Below are 23,641 nucleotides of genomic sequence, written 5' to 3'. Positions count from 1 at the left end.
CGACTTTTCTTTCTGGAAAATTCCCTCAATACGTGACTTTTTGTACTTTTCGTCCCTTCCATTCACCAGCAAGAGTGATACGGTCCCTGCAGGAGCCGCTTCTGTTCCTCGCGAGGTTGCTCAGCAATAAATCCGCGTGAAATAATAGCTTGCGCTCTTCCTAGTTAGAGCAGTTAATAACTGGTTAAGCGACATCTCCCTCCAATGGCTGTTTTCGTCGCCCCGGCGCAGTGTCTTCGCCCAGTCCCGTCCCTCTCCTTCCCGGAGAGCCCCATCCTCCCGCCCGCTGCCCCGGCCCCGTCCTCGTAGCCCCGCCGCAGTCCGCCTGCCGGGACTCACTGAGGCGGGAGAGGCTCAGTTGGCCGGAAGCAGCGCATGGGGAAGGACCGGGGCCGCTGCTCTCCGGGACTGAGGCGTAGACCCAACGCGGCCCGGCGCGCACGGAGTTAACGGCGCCGCGGCGCGAAGAGCGGAGACGGCGCGAAACCGCGAGGCCCCCGCCCCGCGCCGTCCCCGCGCTCCGCGCCCCGCGCCCCGCGCCCGGCACCCCGCACCGCGGGCTGACGCTGGACCCGCAGCAGGAAGCGGAAGGCGGGCAGCCGAGCGGCGAGCACTACTCCGCGCCGAGGTCTGGGTGTGCAAGCGCAGCCCGCCAAAGCCGAGCCCAGTACCCAGCCCTCGACCGCGCCGCCAACTCCCAGTCCCCTCTCCGGGTCTTCAGAGCAGTCCGAGCAGGCGAGGGGCGGGATGTTCGCGGCTCCGCACCCTGGGCGCTGAGACGAAGCCTGCCGGACAGTGGCATTCCTTTCTTTTGAAGCTTTTTGGCTGTTGGATACACCGATGTGACACCCCCCACCCCCCACCCCCACCAACCTTGCACTTTTTGGAATGATGGGGATCTTTTTGCCATATGTTGGATTTGTTTTCTTTTCCGTTTTATATGTACAGCAAGGGCTTTCTTCTCAAGGTAAGTCTGTGCTCACTGGCAAGTGTACATTTGCTCGCGGTGTCTGTGTGTCTTTGCGTTCAAAGAATGGCCAGGCAGATCTAGTCAGGTTCTTAGCAAGTAACAAAGAATAGTATTCTGTTTGGCATTTTTCTTTAAAGTTTATTAATAGTAGCCCAGGTAGATTTGAGAGCAAATCCAGATGGTTCCTGACAACGAGGGGGGTTCCTCGGTGAGCACAAACACAGAGCTATGAGTGTGTGTGTGTGTGTGTGTTCCCTCTATCTGTGTGCATGCACAGGGTAACGACTCTTGCATACATTATCTTCTTCGCAAACAGAGCTGGGGATGGGGTCTCTCCATGGCGAGCCCTCCTCTATGTAGGCAGTATGGGCTTAGAGTTTCCTTTTTCTGTGTCCGTGTGACTTCGTTTGCGTGTGTGTTTATCAAAGGACAGACTCCTCTGAGGACTCATAAAAAGGCACGACTTGCATTACAAGCAGCAGCAGCCTGCTGAATCCAGTTGTTCAGGACTTCGCAGGCTGCAGTGATCATTTCAGCACCATGAACAGATCACATCTCTGGTGCCAGAAGACTGCATCACTTCTGCAGACAGAAATGCCATCAACAGAAAAGTCCTTTTCAGATCAGAATGTCTTCTTAACATCTCCCGTTTCCTCTAAGTATAAATACAGTTCTATTTCAGTAGAGATCATGTTGGGATTTTATAAATTTTTAAAAGAGACACTGATGGCGCCTTGCTTTAAAGAGTGGGGGCAAAGTGCATCTACCCTAAATTGATCCTGCAGCCCCTCAATCCTCCTCCCCATGAGTACGCATTGTAGCTGTGCACTTCCTTAAGCTACAAATCTCTCCTAGACTTTTAAGGAATCATCAGCCTTTCTCAGAGTGTCTCTTAGACAAAATAAGAACAACCATCCAACGCATTCCGTGTTAAGGAAGTCCCTTTGGGAGAGAGGAAACATATTTTTGTGAGTTTCGCCATGACTCCATGAATCTTGCAAACTAGCAGTGTCAAGATTTGTAATGAAAAGGCTCAAAAAAAAAAAAAAGTCTCTAGTGACTTTAGAACAATCTTTAATCTGAACCAAGCCCAGGTGTGTGATTCTTACATCCCATGATGTATGACAATTTACAATAGAATAGCTTGTTGGGAACAGATATGAAGGTTAATTTGGAAAGAAAGAAATATCCACAGCTTAAAAACTGTGCAACTTGTTTCAATGCAGTAGCCCTCCAACCACAACTGCTAATGTGTTGTGATATATATATATATATCAGGAATGTAAATTTTGACAGATAATCGTGATCTTTTCTTTATTACATGGAACATCCAGTTAGTCACAGATTGTTTAGAAACCTGGACATAAGAGGCTCTCTTCATGTATCAGCTTGACAGATTTGTGTAAAATGTACTTCCCTGAATCCCTCAGTAAGTTTTGGGGAATACTGCAGTCTGACAAAAGGTATTTGTATCTAACTGTGAGCAGCCTGGCTAGCAGAGGGGAGTTACTGGGAAGCTAGTTAACCTTTCTATTATCTGGATTTGATCAACAACAAAATGATTTAGGCATGATACCAAAAATAAGACAAGAAAGAGGCCAAGGAAAGGGGTGGGGGGAGCCTCTGGGATATCATAGAGGTTTTTTTTTTTTTTTTTTTTTTTTAGACCCAGGAAAATGTAGTGAGCTCACAAGAGATGCTGTCAAGAGTGGAGTGCATATTCCAAAAGGGTGTGTTTCTGTTTTTCAGCAAAATTTACCGAGTTTCCGCGGAATGTGACAGCAACGGAGGGGCAGAATGTGGAGATGTCCTGCGCTTTCCAGAGCGGCTCTGCCTCGGTGTACCTGGAGATCCAGTGGTGGTTCCTGCGGGGGCCGGAGGACCTGGAGCCTGGGGCCGATGTGGCCGGGGCACAGGTAGCGGAGTTGCGTCGCCCGAATTTCCTGCTTCGTGTCCGGTCCATTCACTGACTTAGACTCCTGAGTGTCCAGCCGAGATCTTAACCAAGATGGTGTGGGGGCGCCCCTGGGAACACCCCTGGCTCTCCTGGTGGCAAGGATGACACCTAGGGATGCCAGGGGGTGAACACTGTCCTGGCGACACCGCGTTAAAACCAAGGGAAAGCAGGTTGTCTAGTCTTTCCCAGTTAAGAACTGGGAATAGACTCCTCCTTTTAGTACTGGACATTTTCAGCAGCCCTAGATGGCACTGCTGCGTCGAAACATCCCCGGACACTCGCTATCCCTTCATTATGGTGGGATGGGGGAAAATTCTGTCGGTTTTCCATCACCGCCACCCCCACCCCCACCCTCTTGGGTTCTTACCACCTCTGCCAGACGCAGAGGGAGGGAGCGGGGGGAGAGATGGAGAGGAGTGGGAGACTGAACAGGAGGGGGAGAGACAGAGGAGGAGGAATGGAAGGGGAGAAAGGAGGTGGGAGGAGACCCAGGAGGGAGGCGGGAGATGGGGAAAGAAGGAGAGACGGGGTGACGGTGGAAAAAAGGGAATGGGGAGTGACGGAGGAACCCGAGGCGACTCGAGTGGAGAGGGGGCGGGGAGAGGAGGAGAGAAGAGGGAGCGGGTAGAGAAACGAAGGTCTGAACCGAGAAGGAGGTAGTTCTGCAGAAGAGGCTGCGGATGTGGATGTGCGGGGGCGAGGGAAGGTCTGTAGGAGTGACAGCAGGGAATGACAGAATGCAGTCCCCCGAGATCCCAGGTCCCCCATCCCCCGCAGACTCGCGCACCCCGGGCACTGACCCGAATGCAGCTCCTCGAGTTCCCGAGGCCCCGTCCCCCGAGTCCGAGCGCCCGCGCCGATTCCTCACCCCTCCCCCACCCCCAGAGTTCCCTGTCCCCTAATCCCTGCTCCGGAGTCCCCGAGCGCAGCCACAGGGATTGGTCCCCTAGCGGGTAGCTGGGGCAGCGCCCCTCCCTCCAGGTTTGCGCTGCGGACGGCTCTGGCTGGGCGAGTTCTGAGCATCCGTGTGCCCCACTCCCCATCCCTCCCCACAGGCTGAGCTGCTGCCAGACCGGGACCCTGACGGAGATGGGACCAAGATCAGCGTGAGTGTCAATGAAACCGGTGCACTCGGGCCCGGGGCACCAGTTAGTGAATTTCGGTTTTCAAAAGTGTTTATACTTACTGTTCCCAATAGAGGAAATTTGCACACGCAGGACGAGAGCCCTCTGGCTCTGTCATACCTTACCTCACTGGGTATAAACACACTGAAGCAGATTTAGAATTAATACAATAAAATTATTTATCATAATGGCGTAAATATTTGAAAAATTGGTTGGGAATCATTTTGCACCCAAAGAGGAATGTGACACTTTCTTGCTTTTATTAACTATAAGAGTACGTTCAAATTTAGACCAATAATTATCCTTCAATAGCAAGTAAAAGATGAAAATCTTCCCAGGCAGAAAAAAAAAATTAAAGCATCCAACAGGGTGGTGAAGTTGTAATTAAAATAACTCAACTTTCAATGTCATTGGCATTTCTAATGCCAGTGTTCAAAATCATGTAATATAAGACCAAAAGCCAATATAAATATAAAAGCATTGTTAGAGGAGGTTAACCTGTTGGAAATAGAGAGATGTGTTTCTACTCTGCTGGTTAATACTGCTCATAAATGTCTGAAATTAGAAAAAAAAAAATTTACTATACCTCAGAGGAAGCCATCTAGAATCACTTTATACTAATAGAATTGCTTATTTTGTTGATAATTAGTAAACAAGTTTTCATTAGTAGAAGTAATATGTGTATAAGGAATCTGATAATCACATTTTAAAAGGAAATTTATTCTGAGGCTATTTTAGGCATATATAAAGTGATAGAATATAGGGGTTCCATCATAATTAAAAGTATAAAAATATGCTAATACAATCAAATTCTTTATATAATCTCAGCATGGAAAAAATATCAAAAATAAGATATAAACCAGAAACTCCCAATTTCTTTTCATAAACTCACTGACTTTTTAGACTCTTTCAATTTAATTATTCTTATATCACAGAATCTGTTGTTTTCCAACAGTGCTAGAAAAGCTTTATTGGTAAGATCAGTTACTAATGATGTTTTTCTTAAATATTCATTTATATATACACATATAATTAGATAGATTGTTTATTTCCTATTCACCTTTCATTCTTCACCCATACCCCAATCCTCCAAAGACCAGTCGTAAAGCAGCCTCACACATCTTGACCTAGAGAAACATGCAGTTAGTTGCATAGTTGTGCACACAACTGCTAACAGCATTATCAATGCCCAGATTTCATACAATCTAGTCAACTGGAAAGAGCTCTAAACACAGAGGTAGAAAGCAGTGTGTTCCCAGTTTACCTGGTATGTGATCTTGAACATAGGTCCTAAGCCAGCAGTTAATTTGAATTCCCAGGTGAATTTTTACAAAATACAGCATGAGCTTTGCCCTGGAGAGATGCAGAGTGTTTCTCTATTAATCCAAATGAGAGTATTTTCTAAACCTCCTCAGATGATTCTAGTGTACAGTCAACATTGACAAGCACTGACCCAAACCCCTAAGCCTCAGTTTACTATAAAACGGAATAATAACAATATATAAGCACTCTGACTACCTAACATTATCAGGACACCCAGTTGAAAATATATTTGAAACTACTGTTTCCCATTAGTTTTACAGTCTTAATAATATTCATATGCAATTTTCATGAACATAAATGCATACTTATGGTTATGGTTCAGATGTTGAAAACTGTTTATATATACAACTCTGTATGTAAAAACCAGATGAACACTTCCCAAATTTTCTAAATTATTTATGGCTGTTTGAAAGTGTAATGCCCAGTACAGGAATAACTTTCTGCCTTCTCACTTCTCTTCTTTGTCTTTTGAAATTAATTTGGAAATTATCCAAATCCAGATCTTGAATGTCATATGAAGTCCATCATTGTCAGTTATGGATAATATGATAATATGATGTATATCAAATCTACCTCTTCTGATAAAGATGCTTAGAGATCTATTGCATATTATGTAGAATTTTATATACTCTATATAACCATATACATGTTCTTGATGTTAATCTGGTATAAATGGTATCAGAAGTGGGAGTCAGTTTCTATTTTGAAAATCAAAGCAGTGTTTAATTAATGGCATCTCAAGTTCCAGCAGCACACAGACCCTGTGGTAGGGGCATGTACTCCGAGTCATAGGATTTCAGATGATATTTATTTGCTTCCTGAGTCTTGCCACCCCATGACTATAGGTCAGACTGCACCAACAGCTGGAGTAAAAACTTTACTATCTAAGTCTATTTTGTCAGTTCATTTAGTAATCATCCTGAAGTGGGGATTAAAAGCACATTCCCACTTAAACTCAGCTGTGACCAACAGCTTGTTTTTGTGATCTGTCAGAGTGGTAGGTAGCCTACAGTGAAGAAGAGAGGCTTTGTAAACCATGCACAAGTTAGATTCTTCTTCATTCAGCTGAGCTCACCTGGCAGAGGCCAGTCCCCTGATGGGATCGTGGTAGAGCTGGTACCAAATGCAAACTATGTGGCTGATGGAATCTGGTTCAGCTGGACTGAACTCATGTTTCCATGATCTTGTGAATCTAGGTGTTAATAGAATAAGATAAATAAGATCTTCTAATTAGACAGCTGAGGAAATAAAAAAACTTTCTGACTGTGGCTGTGAGGCCATTAGGACCTTTTAATTTTCCAACCTTAGCAAGCTCAGGACAAGATATGGAAACCAAATCACTTGATGTGGCACTTTGTTTTTTTACCTGCAATTTTTCAGACAGTGAAAGTCCAAGGGAATGACATCTCTCACAAGCTTCAGATTTCCAAAGTGAGGAAAAAGGATGAAGGCTTATATGAGTGCAGGGTGACCGACGCCAATTATGGAGAGCTTCAGGAACACAAAGCCCAGGCCTACCTAAAAGTCAACGCCAACAGCCATGCCCGGAGGATGCAGGCCTTTGAGGCCTCACCCATGTGGCTGCAGGATATGAAACCTCGCAAGAATGTCTCCGTGGCAGCTCCCAGCAGTATGCACAGCTCTGCCAACCAGCGAGTGCCCTCCACTTCCAGCCCTCAAGAGGTAGCCAAAATCCCCAAACAAAGTCCACAATCAGGTATGGAAACCCATTTTACCACTCACAAACTCTCCACAGGAAGATGGGTCAGTGTAGACAGATTTATGTGTGATGGTTTCTCTAAAATTGGACAGCTAGTTCAGTTAAAATGAGGATGAGCTCTAAGAGCTGGAGGCTGATCTTCCTAAGGGTGTGAATTGCCCCATTAGTCGCTGGCAGTGCTTCATGTCCAGGGAATCTGAGGACTGGACTTCTTTTCCTTCTGTATTTACACACTATAAACACAATAAATCATGTGCATTTGGTTGCATTATAAATGCATGTTCATTTTCTCTACGGATTTATGTATCGATAATGACCCAAATTAAGAGACTTTCACTTCATCATCATGTAAATGAAAGAGACACACCACATTTTCAGGGACTCATAGCTTTAAGCAAGACCAGTTACCAAGGGCTTCTGTTTTGAAGGAGAAACTTCAGCTGCCTGTGATGAAAGTAATTATGGTAATGGGAGGAAGTAAGGGGGGTGAAAGGCAGAAAGTGGTACAGTGATAAGGCAGCTCCTGTCAATGTGGCTTCGATGCCAATTTAGAAGCTTAGTCACACATTTCCTAAGTCAGCTGTGCAAGTTAAAGCTGTTCTGAATAGCATTAATTTATGCACTGATTCAGCCAATGGAAACTCACTGAAGTTTTAACCTTGGCATGGAATGAGCAATACCTTACACTACCCTAGACTGTTCTCCATCCTGCTCAAATGCTTGATGTAGTATTATAGGATGAAGGGAGCATAAAATATTGAATTTCTCATTTTTGAGTTTGTCTCTTTATAGTTCATCATTGAAGAATTATTGATACTACTATTGTAATAGAAAATTATATTGTTAACATTTAAATTCTTTTTAGCCACTAGATTTTTAAAATTTCATCATTTTATCAGGATGATTTATATATAAAAAACATTTAAATGTATTTTTACATTTATATGTAAAAATATGTACATATATATATTTATCAGTCGCATCCAACTCGAGACCCCATCAACTGTAGCCTGCCAGGCTCCTCTGTCCGTGGAATATTCCAGGCAAGAATACTGGAGTGGGTTGCTATTTCTTCCCTTTCTCCAGGGGATCTTCCCAGCCCAGGGTTCAAGTCTGTGTCTCCTGTGCCTCCTGCATTGGCAGGTAGATTCTTTACCACTGAGACATCTGGGAAGCCCATGTGTGTGTGCATGTGTATATCTTTAAATACTTATTTATAAACAATATTTTAAAAATAATATATGCCTCCCTAGATTCCTCCTTAGGCTTCATATGCTAATGGAGACTATTTGTTGTGAGCTTGACTAAGGGTCCCTGTGATATAGGTAAGCAGCAATCCCAACATGTATTGCTTATGGTACCTTATGCCATGCTGAAAGGAGACAGCTTCTCTGAAGCCATATTTGTGTGACTTTGTCTCATTTTCATCTTTATCATCTCTTTTGTTCCCCAAAGGAAAAAACCAAGCTAAAAAATATATATTTATACACATGTATATACACACACATATACACACACATGTATGCACATACACACCTAACAGTTGTAATTTTTTTGGCCATTATTTGCTAAAGATTTTATACTTTTGGAGACATTGTCTTCATTCCTTTCTCACTGTCAAAAGAAGAACCTAAATGCTATATTCAAAATTACAGAGACCACTCAGCAGACAATTTACAATCTAACTGATGAGGGCTCCAAATCATGGAACTGAAGGTATTAGCCTGCATAGAATATTCCAAGCTAGAAATCATAAGTCCACTTTGTGGAATCAGATTACTTATCCCAGATGAAGGATTCTAAGCATAGGATGAAAAGTTCTATTTCTAAATCTTTACATTTTAGATTGAATAATGTACTCTAAAAAGATTCATTTTATTTTAATATCTTTCTCTTAGTCTTGTGATTGGTGCTAAATGCAAAGGCTATACAAATCTAACAAATTTCAGAGAGAAATCACCACTCATTTTCCAACCATCACCAGGCTCACCCATTGCTTCTTCTAAAGGAACAGGGTGTACTGCTCATGGAAGCCTGTATCCATCCAAAGCCATTTCCACTAAAAACGATCAGCAGTAGCAAAGGTTAATCTGAAACACATGAAAAATTTTCATTTCTATTTTCTTCTACAATTAAATACTGGAAAATATTTTATATACATTTAACATTTTCTAACTTCTAGTGCAGAAGCTATGGTGGCCCAGCCACTCATTTTATTCATGTGTAAGTCTCTGTGCTTGCACAAATATTGCATAAGATATAGTATTTAGGTTAGATACCTATATAATATTTCCTCTAACACCCACATCCTGATTTGTAATTTTGCTTTATGATTTTTCAGGTTATATTCAAATTCAAATAAAGCTAATTTCAATACCCATGCTTCATTTATTCACTCTCCATCCTTTCGAGAACTTGTATGCCAAGCACAATGATACAAAAATGGAAGACATACTTCCATTCTTAAAAGAGTTAATCGTTTTTATATTTTCATTTGTGAGAAAACAAAATATTTGTAAATTACACTGACCACGTATCTTTGTTTTCCTGTTTTTTTTAAAGGCAAGACATGATGAAGAAAAAATAATTGAAATCTTGCCTTTACAGACCAAGAATTATATTAGTTTTTTGTTTTTTCACTTGATATAGGGAGGCATGTGTCATCCATAGTGTCTGTGACACTCTAATACCAACCTGTTACCAAAACCTGGGCTGTTGGCCTTTTATTTTCATCACAGTTTTTACTTAGTTGACTGAACTATTTAGTTTGAAATTCTCAGTTCCTAATTCATACTTCTTTCTGTCAAAGTAGTTCTGTCTCTCTTTGAAGGAAAAGCATTAGCTGAAAATAACTCTGAATATATATTATAACATTCAAATTACTCAATTTTCCTAGAGCAGAAATTTATGTTAAAAATATAGAAAAATAGTCTTTTATTATCTGTATATCACAAATATATAGCTACTTTACCAGATATTTTTTCAAAAGCTAATGCACATGTAACTATCCAATTGAGCTATATCTTTATGGTATTTATTTTTAATTCTTTTAATTCTACCTACATTTGATAATCCACAATAAGAACCAAAATACTGAAGAAAAATCATAAAGCAAATAAATAGAACTTGGCTTTTGCAGTCCCTTAGGTTTTTCTCTTCTCCAATCTTTGTAGCCATAACTAATATTTAGAATGTCCTATAGATGTTCTGAGGGTAACAAGTCCTGATTGTAGCATGAACTGGTTTAGTTCCATCTGCACTGAGAACAGATCCCCAAGTACCTCAATAAGCTACACCATTCTCTACTCATTTATTTCTGTCTCATGGAGAACATGTACTTTATACAGAAGCCAAACATCCCCTCCATTCACCACCACCCCAGTTTCCTACTTTTGTCCTTGCCCACCCAGTCTATACCCCCTTCTATGGATCCCCTCTCCACATTCTTGCCAACAAGCCAATGAAGCTATGAACACAGCCTGGCCCAGTCCCACCCCAGCCTGGCAGCTACACCCCTAAAGGTCACACCCACAGCCCCACCCCTCAGCTGCTGGTTTCCTGAACTCCCCTCTGGCCCCTTCAAGTTGACTGTTAGCATTCCCCTTTCTCTCTATGGACTTCTCCAACTAAATTCCTCTCTTAAATGTAGTTCTTTTCCCGTTCTCAGTGCTCCAGTCTCATCCATTTCTATGGTTTCAACTACTAAGTTTTCTTTAGAAAATTTCTCAGTCTGTCGCAAAAAGGGGAACCCCTTCCAGGGCCTGAGAGTGGACTTTTGTCTAATACTCTGAAATGAATTGTCTGAGGAGACATAAGTGCTGACAAAGCAAGAAACTTTATTGGGAAGGGGCACCTGGGTAGAGAGCAGCGAGGTATGAGAACCCAGGAGAAGGTCTGCCACATGACTTGCAGTCTTGGGCTTATGGTAGTGGGGTTAGTTGCCAGTTTGTCTGTGGCCAGTCATCCTGTTTGGCCCATATTTGGTGACTCAGGGTCCTTGCTGGTGGCTTGCACTTCGCTCAGCCAAGATGGGTTCCAGAGAGGATGATTCTGGGAGGTCGTAGGACCTCATAGGTCTGGCATATGAACTGGTATCTCCTCTCTTCTTTTGACCTTTCCCAAATCCTTCCTGTCATTGGTAGCTTGTTAGTTCCATGTTCCTTACCAGAACTTCCTGTTGGAGGATAACTAATGCAAGTGATCACTGTTGTGCCTGGCCAAGACAAGTGGTTTTGGTCAGTGGTTCCCCTAACAAATTGACAGTCTGATCCTGACTTCTCTTTGGAAAGCCAGACCAGAGCTCCTGCTGTCCCCATTAACCTCCTCTCCACCACCGCCATGTCTGTCCCAGGAGGCTTGTGCAGAGCAGAGCCCCTGCACAGTGGTTGACAGCAGCTGTTGACACATGTGCCACTTGTCCCCACGCTGAGCCTGGACTGGAGTGTGACTGCTGTGACAATGAGATAGGAAGGAGTAATGCCTCACCAGCCAATCCGAGACCTTTCCTACAACACGATAGGCAGCCTCTGCTGTGGCCTTAGAGCCAGCCATTGAGCACCAAGTGCAGCTGCCTTGAGACATGGTGTTGATTGAAGGCAGCTAGCCTTTGAATTGAGCCCCAGCTGACCATCCTCCAGACCTGTGAGATGTGATAATAAATTGTTGTCTTAAGGTGCTAGTCTTTAGGGTGGCTTGTTTCATGGAAATAAATATTTAGATTAGGTCCCTAAATATTCAAAAATTGAATTTATTATTTTAGCTTTCTCACACAAAAAAAATGTTCTTCCTCTGGTGTTCCCCAGTTCTTTTAGTAACAACATCACAGGTAATGAGGAAGTCTTGAATAAGCTCATATCTCAATATGTGGAACACGTCACAACAGAGCATAAGTTTTAAATAATTATCATTTCCAAAGCACTATCCTAGATTTTCATGGTTTCATTTCCAGCTGTTTCTCCTGATTTCCTAACCCTCACACATGATCTTCTATATTGCTCTTTTCTGAATGTTTTCAGATATTTCTTACCTCTCTGACTTTGAAAATGATGTTTTCTTTCCCTCTTTTTGGACTTGTACACGGATGCAAATTCTTTTATAAAACTTTCTCCTGTTGTCTTAGTCAGAATTGGCTGTTTCCTCATTCAGGTCTCCACAGCAACTTGTTTACACTTATTTTGAAGTCCTCATTGTATCCTTTTCCCTGGGGTGTTCCTCCTTTCAGTGCTAGAAGTCCCATTTTCTGGGAAACCTGACACACAGACAAAATAGTAGTCACCCTGAAGATGATTTTTTGGCTACAGAGATCACCCCTTCTTTTGCCTTCCTATAAGTAAGTGTCTAGGACAAGTGGACATCTTGTTTGGGGAGAAAAGGAAGAGAGAGAGGGCAGATATAACTTTGCTTTTGTCTTTTTTCATATATTTGCATAAATTGATTACATTGCCTTTGTTTCAAAAACGATCAAGACTCCTAAACAGTGTTTTTCAAAGTGCAGCTGTCCTGTGCCAGACTTACAAGGAAGCTTATTAAAAAGTTCATATCCCAGAACAAATGTCTGAATCTAGAAGCAGAAATACCCATTTTTATGAGCAGTTAATTATGAGAATCATTCTCTCTAAAAATTTCTTATGAGTGAGAGAAAAAAATTTCATTATGTACTATGAGATGTGTGTGCATGTGTGTGATACTAAAAAATACACTTTTAGAAACTGGTCTTTCGTTATTGTTTTTTCCAACATTGTTTTGGACTTTTGTGAACCTGTTCTCTTCAAGCTGGCAGTCATAAGAAAACTGGCCATAATTAAGGTGTAGTTATGTTTCCATGTGTGGTTGCTCAGCAGGAATAGTGATTCTCTGAACTCAGAAATATGATTGTTGTGTTTTCAACATGATGTGAACCTGAGCATTGAGAGGCAGCTGCTGCTCCAGCTGCTAGACTCCAAGGGCTCTGGAAGCTCCTCTCTGGCTTACAAATGTAGCAGCTTTCCAAAAGTGGTCAAAGTTAGAGAAATGATCTTACAACAGATTTCAGAGCTGGTGAGGGGAGGTAGATGAGGGGCTCAGTATCTTGCTGGAGATTATTTTCCTGAATTAAAATATGAGGAAGTGGTGCATGACATCCAGGTAGAGAGCCACATGTATACAATCCAGACCTCAATGTTGATTTTGGTATAAAGATCCAACTTGGCTGCTTACACAGATTAAATTAATTTGATCATTGTACTTCTATCAGTTAAATGGCTGCTATGTAAATCAAGCAGCCATGAATATGATAAAAAATAGATTTGAGGCAATGCTTTGGATAATACAGGTCAAAGAATCTGCTGGAGCTATGTTTGAGTTCGAATTATGCAGAGTAAGAGTCTATACTGGCTAAATTCTCCTGTAAACTATATTTAACTTAACTGGTTGAAATTCAGTAACTAGCTGGGTCTGCAAAACCAAGGCTCCATTTTGTGCTGTAAGGGTTTTTTCAATGCATGGACACTTAAGTGTTCTGCAAAGTTCATTTGTGATTACTAGGGCTCTGTGATTGAGGAGCCATGAAGCAGAATTTGCCAGTGTTTTAAGATCTTGTCACGAATGATTTCATTCTCCTTAAGGTTTCAGGAAGCTGCCAGAGGAGCTTTATCTGGATAGATGACCAAAGGGTTGAGAAGTTGCTGGAAAGACTTCACTCTGTTGGTCAAAATAGCGCAAATTCTCAAGAAAGGCAAGGGCTCCTTCTTCCAAGGAACACTGCTGCCACCTATAGCCTGACAGGTGTATTCATTTCAGCTGTGCGTGCCCAGTTGCTCAGTTGTGTCTGAATGTGATCCCATGGACTGTAGCCTGCCAGACTCCTCTGACCATGGGATTTTCCAGCAAGAATACTGGAGTAGGTTGTCATTTCCTATTCCATGGAATCTTCCCGACCCAGGGGTTGAACCGGCTTTTCCTGCGCCTCCGGCATTGGCAGGCAGCTTCTTTACATCTGCGCCAAAGAGGCAGAAATCCAGGGGAACATGCTTCTTAGACCAACTGGTTCTCTCACCAGGGGAGGTGGTGGGCACAGTTATTAGGCTGTTCTCGTCTCATGTCCATCACTCACAGCTGCGTGTACCTTTGCTTTCTCAGTTATTAAATAGGAATGATCCTCATGGTTTTGAGAATTAAATGAAATTATATACATAGAGAGCATGTCACTGATCAACTCTCGATAAGTGAGTAGGTATATAAGGCTGTGTGTAGATGATGAGCTAAAGAAGGGAGAATGGGTCTTCATTCCTGACTACCTTTTATTTTTCGTAATTTCAGAGCTTCCTTTTTTTCTTCTGTCACAGTGACGTTAATGAATGATAAATTGTCCCCTACATAACCATACCACATTTAGCCACCAACTGTCTTGACCAAGGTTATAACTAGATGGTTGACTTTATTGGTTACAAAATAATAAAATGCCAAAGGATTTTTAGGACTTTGAACTGTGACTTGAATAAGTAATGTGCTTATGGAAGCTGAAGTTATGCTATTGTAATTAAATTCAAGCTTTCAGAAAAGACCCTCAGAATTTTTTTTTAATCACAAAATAACTATGGAAAGTGAAAATGAAAGTCTCTCAGTTGTGTCCAACTCTTCGCGACCCCACAGGTGCATCTGAAAACATAAACAAGAATATTATTAAAAGCTTTAAAAAGAGAGAAAAGCAAAAAGGATTTAGAACCTTATAATATGAATGACATAGTAGTGGTAGATAACATTGTCTCCTAGATACCTTGTTTCTTGAGTGAGCTGCATACAAATCTTTCTGAATATCAGAGTCTTTATCTATAAAATCGAGATAGTGACACATGTGCCCCAAATAACATTTTAGCATTGTGTCATGATATATTTTAAACATCTAGCAGAGTAAACCTGGCACGTGAGTGAGGTCGTCACTTTTTGGTTCTCTGAAATAACCATGCATAAAGAGGGAAATAAAGGAACATAAATATAAACAAAGAAGGCTCTAAAATAGTAAAATACAATAATATCTGACGCATTAAAATATAATAATTAAAGCTGAATTTATTTAATAAATAACAAAAAAAATTACAATTTAGGCTGCATATCCAAATGAACTAAGAATGAATCCAAATGAATTAAGAGCTAAATATCCAAATGAACTAAGAATTAATCCAAATGAATTAAGAATTCCAAATGAATTAAGAATGAATCCAAATGAATTAAGAGCTGAGCAGAAAAGAGAAATTTGACACAGTAAGATTAGCATAAAATCAGAGGCCTGACGGTTTAACGTTACTGAAGAAAGTTTAAAGTTACAAAATATACAAATGAAAATAACATTGTACTATAAATAATTTAAAACATTTGTTTGATTAAATCAAGTGTAACTAATAAGTGGTGTAAGAGAAATATTTGTGTCTAATACTCAGGGAAAGAAGGGAAAATTTCCATTTTACAAATGCAAATGATTATGTAATCCACTCTAAATGACTTAGAGATATCAAAAGTGATCATGTAATATTGATAAGCTCAAAGGAAAGATATAAACTTAAATCAGTTGTCCATATGACAGCAATAAGCAAATAGAAAATATTTGCAGCATAATACATAATCCTCAATAGTAAAAAGAAAAAGGTATAACATATCTGATTTTTTAAAGGAATAGCAAATAAGTAGTATAAATATGAAAATGATTAGAACATTTTGTTAGAAAAGTTTAGGTCTGAATAAATGAGAAAATAGGCTGTTTTTGGATGAGCAATCTCAGTACTGGAAATATGTCAAGTTTTTCAAAAGTATTTATAGATTTGTTGCATTCCCAGTCAAATCCTTAGTCAATTTTGAAAATTTGACACATGTAATTTGGCAAAGATGTGGCTCAGCTGGTAAAGAATCTGCCTGCAATGTGGGAGACCTGGGTTCGATTCCTGGGCTGGGAGGATCCCCTGGGGAAGGGAAAGGCTATCCACTCCAGTATTCTGGCCTGGAGAATTCCATGGACTGTATAGTTCATGGGGTTGTAAAGAGTCGGACACAACTGAGCAATTTTCACTTTCACTTAATAATCAACACATGCCAGCAAGGTTACAGTGACTCAGGTGTTCTGCTGTATCATTGCTTGCAAGGTGAATTGATACTTCCTTTCTGGAGGGAAATTGGCAAGAAAGATGAGGTTGGCCCTGAGATGACGCTCGGGGAGGAAAATCCAAGGAGCTCAGGAGTGAGGCACACCCAGACCTGTCAACAGGAATGCATATCACAGAGTTCTGCCCACAATGGGAAATACTCAGAGGACCAATAGGAGGGAAGTGTCACAGTGAGCATGGCAAAACCATACAATGGATAGTAAGCACCTTCTAAAATCATATCTTCAAAGAAAGTTTAATGAAATTAGAAAAGAACCAATATATAATATAATGTGAAAAAATATAGGACAAAGAACTTTAAAGTGAAAACATAAAGAATACTAAATTTTAAGTCAATCTGAGATATTCACATAGAAAATGACAAGAAATAATATGAAAATGCCCATCAAATTTTTTGATTATTTTGTTTGTATTGATAACATTTGTACACTGATAATTTATTACTTTTGTCATAAGAAAAAGATATTCTAAATTGCCCAAATTTAAAAATAAGCCAATGTCAGACAGCTCTTGAGAGAAAAACAAAGAAAATACATTGAACAAATAAACAAAAGCAAACTAAAAGTTTTGTGTAATTGTGAAGCTTATGGCAAAAAAACTCACATGCATGTATACATATGTGTGTATGTATATTAAAAGCACTATGGTGAAAGTGGTGTCCCTAGAAATTGCTAGTAGCATTGAAATTAAGAGCATTATATCTTATTTCCTGGGAGCTGGTTAGAGAATCTGACCATCAAATTATTCTTATTTGTCTAAACATAATGGGTATTATCTTGATACATTTATATTGATAAAATAAATCAAGCACATATAACGTCTTTAAATAAAATTTCATTCAATTACTTTTCCTTTCTATAATATGACTGACTGAGCCCCCAATTTGGAGGGAGATCAAAGTGATGAGAGGTGGTATGGTCTCCAGCGGTGCCAAGGAAAGTCAATACTCTGGGAGATTTTATACATATTAACCTTGTTTTATTTCATACGAGTGCTTCAAAAAAGTCTGAGAGAGCATTTCTGTATGAATTCAGAAACCTATCTGCATTAAAAGATCCAATATAGGTTAAACTCTCAGTGCTTGAAATAAAGCAAATTGCAAAAGCTTAGGACACTGTCCTTAGAGTGATGTAAGCGTGATGGGATCAGAAATCTGGCCCACAGGCCCTCAGCAAAGTCATCCCACCTTGGCACCAGTTGTCCTCATAGATTATTCTTGAGTTGAATGTGCTTCTTTAAGTGCTCAAACATTTGTCAAGATGCAAATCAGTTTCTAGCCTCAGACAGAACTCCTGAGTAGCAGTCCTTCACCTACTCTCTGAGCAAACAGTATTGTATAACCCCTCTCAGTTTCAGTTCCTTAATCAGTAGAATGATTGTGGCAGCCTCCTGGGACCACAGTCAGAGGTAAAGAAATATTAGCTGCTATTGTCCTAAATCATCACCCTGTCTGCACCAGGATCAGTTCTTACTTGGATGAATCAATTACAGTGAAAATGTGCTGTTTTGAGATGCACTGTGGTCCTAGCAGGCAGAAGGCAGTTTCACTTTTATGTGCCCATTCTTGAGTTGCTGTAGAAAGTAGGAACCCCAAAAGCATGCTGTAAGCAGAAAAGTCTGGAACCTTCTGTGGTGAATGGGGTATTGCTCCTGCAACTTGTCACCTAGACCTTTGTGTACATGGGAAGCTGTGCTTGTCTCCCTCAGCTACAAGAGGCCTCATAACTAGAATAGAGGTATAAATCTGCTGACTAAAGGAAAGCAGAAAAGGAAGTTTAAACAGCTGCTGCCAACATGCCTGGGCAAAATAGGCAATTTATGTATTAGTTCAAAATGAAGCACATTTCTTTTAAAAAATGGATCTCTATAAGAAATTGGCACTAGTTCCATAGGAATCTAATAAAAAAGATATTATTTTCAAAAAATTATAGGATAAAATCATCCTGTTATTTGATACTTCCCCTTAAGTTGTGATTTAGTATGTGCAAACCTGAGTAAAAATTGCATTAAAAGATAGCTCAAATTTTCTCACAGCTAATTTCATATTGTAAAGCTGACACCTATAATAAAAAAGAGGTTAGTCAAGGCCTGTCTGTCCCTAGAGCTGTAACCTAGGCCTCTTCACAGGCAAAACAGTTTTTCCAGTGTTGCTTCTTTTATTATTGGAAAATTTCCATTTTAAGTTTGTTCCTAGGATAAGCATCACTAATATTCACTTGGAGAAAATTAAGATTCTGGAGCCAGATCAGAAAGCCACAGCAGGACATAAATTGTGCCCTTTCTCTTCTCTTGCTCCTTTTAATCCCACTGGATACTCAAACAAGAAGAAGAACCTATGAGGATTATACCTAAATCTGTAGATTGGTGCCCTGAATTGCGACTCTTCCCCATATCAAAACCAAGTTGTCCTCACGTAGGAAATCAAGCCCAGAGAAAGAGGATATTTAAAGAGCTGGCAAGATTTAGATGTGATAAATTATCTAGATAGTTGTCTCAATGGTTTCCTTCTTTGAATTAAATATCCATGTCCCGTATCTTTCCTGGTGGCCAGAAGCTTTGGTTGTCTTTCTCTTCCCACCACTAATGGTGGTACTTTGAACATCAACTTAACTTTTCCTGGTTCCAGGCTATCAAATTTAGATTAAAAGTATAGAGAAGAGTTCATAGAAAGAAGAGGACATGTAAGAATAAGGGTGGGACCACGTCTCATTCAAATATTGAAATGAATTTGGAGGAACCTGTAAGATCTAAAAGACTATAATAGAAAATTTCAAAATGATATTATATCATCAGACATTTGGCATACTGCATGGCACAAAACAAACCTTATTAATATTTAGGGGAAAAAAAAAAAGCTGATGTTTTCATATCCAATACTTATCAGTTCACTCTTGGGGAAAAAGTTTATTTTTTTTTTCCCTAAAGCCAGTTGTATTTTCCCTGAAAAGATTATTGTACATTTAAATAATAGCTTCACATCTTAATCTAATATGTGGAGGCAGTGAGGCAAGGTTGCAGTGCTTGAGGGATTTTCAGAAAAAAACACATCCAGACCGTGAGTTGATCTGACTGCATTGCTATGTCCTGATTTCTGTACCTTTGTTTAGTTATCTATTAACTGTGTAACCTAGATTGAGTTATTCCATGCCACTGAGTTTTCCTAATCTGTGTGTTCACTGTATGGGCCTAATGAGAGGATAAACTAAGACAACATTTGTATGTCATATGTATACGTATTCCATTAGAGATACATGGTAGGTGCTGAATCTTCCAGTTTGGCACGAAGGAGAGGGTGCAGCTTTGTTCAATCTGCCCAGTGTCTTCCAGCCTCATGGCTGTAGATGCAGGGGGAAAAAAATGGCAGTTCAAATGGAACCATCTAAAAAGGAAGGTGCAAAAAGGGAGCCAAGTCCTTCCATCTGGCAAACAGTTGAGGGCCAGGAAGGCTTTCCAGTTCGGACACTGTACTGAGTTAATCAAGGCAGGAGGAAGGCAGTGACTGAGAATGTGAGTAAACGGTTCCTCCTCCACCTGATCTCCAAGGACTCCAAGATCTTGACTCTTGTGTTGTCGTGTTAGGTTCTTATTTTGTCTTGTTTCTTATAAAAGAAGTAGATGGAATTTTCTGTTATTCTCTGAAATAATTGTTTTACACAGTGAAGATAAAATATTTGAGGCTTTTTTCTTTCCTATTTCTCATTGGCCAAACTCATTTGTCACAGACACAGCCTTGGGCAGCGATCTTGTTTGTCTGCATCCCAGTGAGGGCAGTGTGATGCACTATCACCAGAAAGAAAAAGGGCTGAAGAAGAAAGCTAAGTGCCTGTACTCATGAGACTTCTAAGAAGACTTCTTAGACATTTCCATTTGCAAAATGGAACAAATCCCTCTTCACCCTACCTTATAAAGGCATGAGAAATTGTATCTGAGAGAGCACTGAGGAATCTTTAAACATTAAAACAAATGAAAGGTGTCATTATTACACTGAAGTCAAAGGACATCTTGAAATCACATTCTGAATCAGAGAAAAATCTTCAGATTCTGTTAGACTGCTCCTCATTGAAGCATGTTATCTGCACATTTTCTAGCCATAATTTAGATAACAGCCTCTCCCTTTCTTCTTCACAGGGTATTTTGGGGTGGGGGCAAAAGTTTAAAAACTTAAATCATTGCTTTACACTTTGAGAATAATTTAAAAATTCCTAAAATTTTATCCTTGCCTTTAATGAGTTTATAGTGTAATCAGTCGGATAAAATACAAATATAATGAGTTATAAGTCAATGTGAGCCCTGCTATGGCCATAAGAGAGGCAAAACCAGAATCACCAGGAAGATTAGAGGAGAGAGAGCTTCCAGCTACTCGATGGGAACAGACACAGCAGAATACAGGTTATGTGAGGGGAAGAGTTGCTTAAGAGAATGACCATTTTTAGGGAAAAACAGGTTATCTTAGCTTGGTTTGAGCACAGAGCAAAAGAAAACCAAATAAAGCAAAACAGGTGACCAAATACAATTTCTGGCCTCCTCATGAGAAAATATATATAAAACAATAAAATGCAAACAATTGTTATGCTCATTTTAGGAAACATCAAAGAAATAATTTTTTTGAGATTTCGAGGTGAGTGGCTGCAGAGGAAATTAGAAGTCAGGGCTCCTGATTGCAATCCTGAATCTCATCATTCCAAAACAATAACAACAATAGAGCATGATGAGTAGCCAAAGTTTGCACTTTACAAAAAAAAAAAAAAAAAAGTTTTTTTTTTTTTTAATTTTCTTTAGAATAAACCACAGCATGTTTGATAAAACAATAATGTTATATTCAGAATGTGTGCTTGTGTGTGATAAGTTGCTTTAGTTGTGGCTGGCTCTTTGGGACCATAGCTTTCCAGGCTCCCCTGTCCATGGGATTCTCCAGGCGCTAGAGTGTGTTGCCATGCCCTCTTCCAGGGGATCATCCCCACCTGAGGATTGAACCCAGATCTCTTACATCTCCTGCATTGGCTTTACCACTAGCGCCACTTGGGAAGCCCCATATATTCAGAATAGTGTGCATCTAAATGAAATTGACTATGATGATTATTTGTTAAAATTACATAGGACCCAGTATAACATTTTAGAGTCTCAGATTTCACTGTTGAAATCTTTGGGGTTACCAAGATCTATGAAGAAGCACATATTCCTTCTTTCCAGACATGAATATAACCTTTAGAAAGAAGAGAGAAACAATCTATGATTTGATGACAAAACAGATTTGTTCTAGAATTTACTGTATAGGGAAAAAAAAATAATTGGCTTGACAGAAATAAATTTAACTTAATGAACAATATGCTAGTAATGCAAGTGCCTAAAGTGGATGAATGATTACAATCTGAAAAAAATGTTATGTGTTGCAGTGGTTTATTGTATATCTGATGGCAATTCAAAATATTAATCTTAACATATTCTTTACAGTGTATAATTGGGTTTGTTTGCAGTTATACTGCCTATGTAAATTTTGTTTTAATTTGCACATACTGGACACAGTATAATAGAAAATGTTGTGTCAGGATGGTAGCTGTTCCCTTCGAATCTCATCATTCTCAGGAATGATGGATATCTCCTGTGAAGGGTTGATTAGTTGAGAAAAGAAGCACATAATTAACAGTTTCAGCGAGATTGAGCCAATCTGCAATGCTTATACTGAAAAGGAAACATTATTTCACAAAATATCATTTTTGAAGAATGAATCATTTTCCTTGGTTTTATTGTTTTTAGCATTTTTTAAACCTTTATTCGCTATCATACATACTTTATGTCAAGTACTACTGGCAATTTGAGTCATGTAATCATTTTTTTTTCTTTCTTTCTTTTAATTGCATGAATTTCTTTCTTATAATTAAATGAATTCCTGTCAAAGAGTCTCCCTTCAAAGATAATGAGGGCACATATTTAATTTTGGCCCTGATGCAAGTGATTCTACATGGATTGTATATATTTTCCTTGCATAATCTTTATATTTAGAGCCACACATGGACTGTACCTTTACTTTTGCATTTCTGAAATTTGTCCCCCAGCTTGAGTGAAGCAACACACTCCAGAGACCCACCACTGACCTTGGGTTTTGAGTCATCAGGTTTCTGTGTTAAGTACATGACTCACCACCTATACAAAGGCAAATCAATGGCGACACTTAAGTAACCTAATTAGAAACATTAATGTGAGTCTGCTAAACCACCCCTTTAGAACCCTAAATATTTACTCTACAGTGACTTTTTGAGAGTGTGTGCTTTCACCTTAATTTCTATCACTACCAATGTAGACTTGAACATGATTTAGCTGAAATATTTGAAAGATTGAATTTGCCTACCTTCACTCCCTTCAAGCCCTTTTGACTTTTCTTGAATTAAAGGAAGAAAGAAAAGAAATGCTTTAAGGTCCATCACATTTTTATTTTCTTATCAATAATGATTATTACTAGTAAAGGTATATCATTTACATTCATGGATAAAATATGTAAAGAAAAATGCAAAAGGACAATTTCATTCCCTCTCTTATGTAGTCTCAGAGAGCTGTCAAATGTGTCCAGTTCTTGATAATGCTAAATTTTCTTCAGATTTTAAGGATAAAAAGTTGAGAAAGCTCTTCCTCTAAAAGCAGATGCCCAAATGCACATGCTCCAGAACCTGTTCTCCTTGCCCTTGAGAAGCCTGCTGCCCTTGGTTTGGTTTTCACCTCCTGTGGTTTTACGCTTGCAGTGGTAAAACAGGGGATGTGTTTTTAGACACCCATTTAGGAACAACCAAATGACTATAGGGAATAATCCTCACAAAATTGCTTGAGGAAAAAGTATCTGCATTTGTTCCTCTCAGTATTCCCAACCGTGAAATGGCATGGTTTGAAAACAGACAAAGCAAACAAGACCACTTCCTGGGACTGAAATACTTTGTATGTGTTGTTATTTGCAGTGCATGCCAAGACATTCATGGGCACCAGAGCCAAGCTGGCGAGCTAATTAAATATATATATGTATGTGTTTAAAACAGCCTAATAAGGAGCATTGGAAATCTTCGAGATGAGCGAATATCTTATAACTTCTTCCGCAGGTGCGAGGATAGCTACAAGCCATGGACTTTCTGTCCTGCTTCTTGTCTGTGGCTTTGTGAAGGGTGCTTTGCTTTAGTCTAAAGTGCTGACTTTTTTCCAATATCACTTTCTCTTCTTAAAGCAAAGAGCAAATCGCCTGTAAAATCTACGGAGCGGACAGCAAAGTTGACCCTAAACTCCAAGCACCACTCTGCACCCACTGTACTCTAATTACCTACACAAGGAGCGCCCGCTTTCCGAAGCATAAACGAAGAGGCTATCTCACGCTTTGTTCATAACATTTTCTTGGGCAAATCACTGATCTTTTATTTCAAGAGAATTAGTGTGAAGTGA

At 39.9% G+C, this 23,641-nt stretch overlaps 1 protein-coding gene across 1 annotated transcript; it reads left to right on the top strand.

The window, feature by feature from the left end:
• Positions 1-888: 888 nt before the first annotated feature.
• VSTM2A (V-set and transmembrane domain containing 2A) lies at positions 889-23,384 on the top strand. Its single transcript, XM_052639133.1, has 5 exons — positions 889-967; positions 2,720-2,886; positions 3,983-4,033; positions 6,755-7,091; positions 23,308-23,384. Exons 1-5 carry the CDS (start codon positions 889-891, stop codon positions 23,382-23,384), a joined length of 711 nt encoding a protein of 236 aa, XP_052495093.1.
• The last annotated feature ends 257 nt before the right edge of the window (positions 23,385-23,641 follow it).

The sequence above is a fragment of the Budorcas taxicolor genome, chromosome 4, assembly GCF_023091745.1.
Source record: "Budorcas taxicolor isolate Tak-1 chromosome 4, Takin1.1, whole genome shotgun sequence".
NCBI classification, from domain to species: Eukaryota; Metazoa; Chordata; class Mammalia; order Artiodactyla; family Bovidae; genus Budorcas; species Budorcas taxicolor.
This window is presented reverse-complemented; position numbering and strand designations above follow the sequence as displayed.

Coding starts and splice junctions, on each gene's coding strand:
- VSTM2A (XM_052639133.1), top strand. CDS start 889: ATGATGGGGATCTTTTTGCCATATGTTGGATTTGTTTTCTTTTCCGTT. Junction 968..2,719: donor GCAAGGGCTTTCTTCTCAAG/GTAAGTCTGTGC, acceptor TCTGTTTTTCAG/CAAAATTTACCGAGTTTCCG. Junction 2,887..3,982: donor CCGATGTGGCCGGGGCACAG/GTAGCGGAGTTG, acceptor CCCTCCCCACAG/GCTGAGCTGCTGCCAGACCG.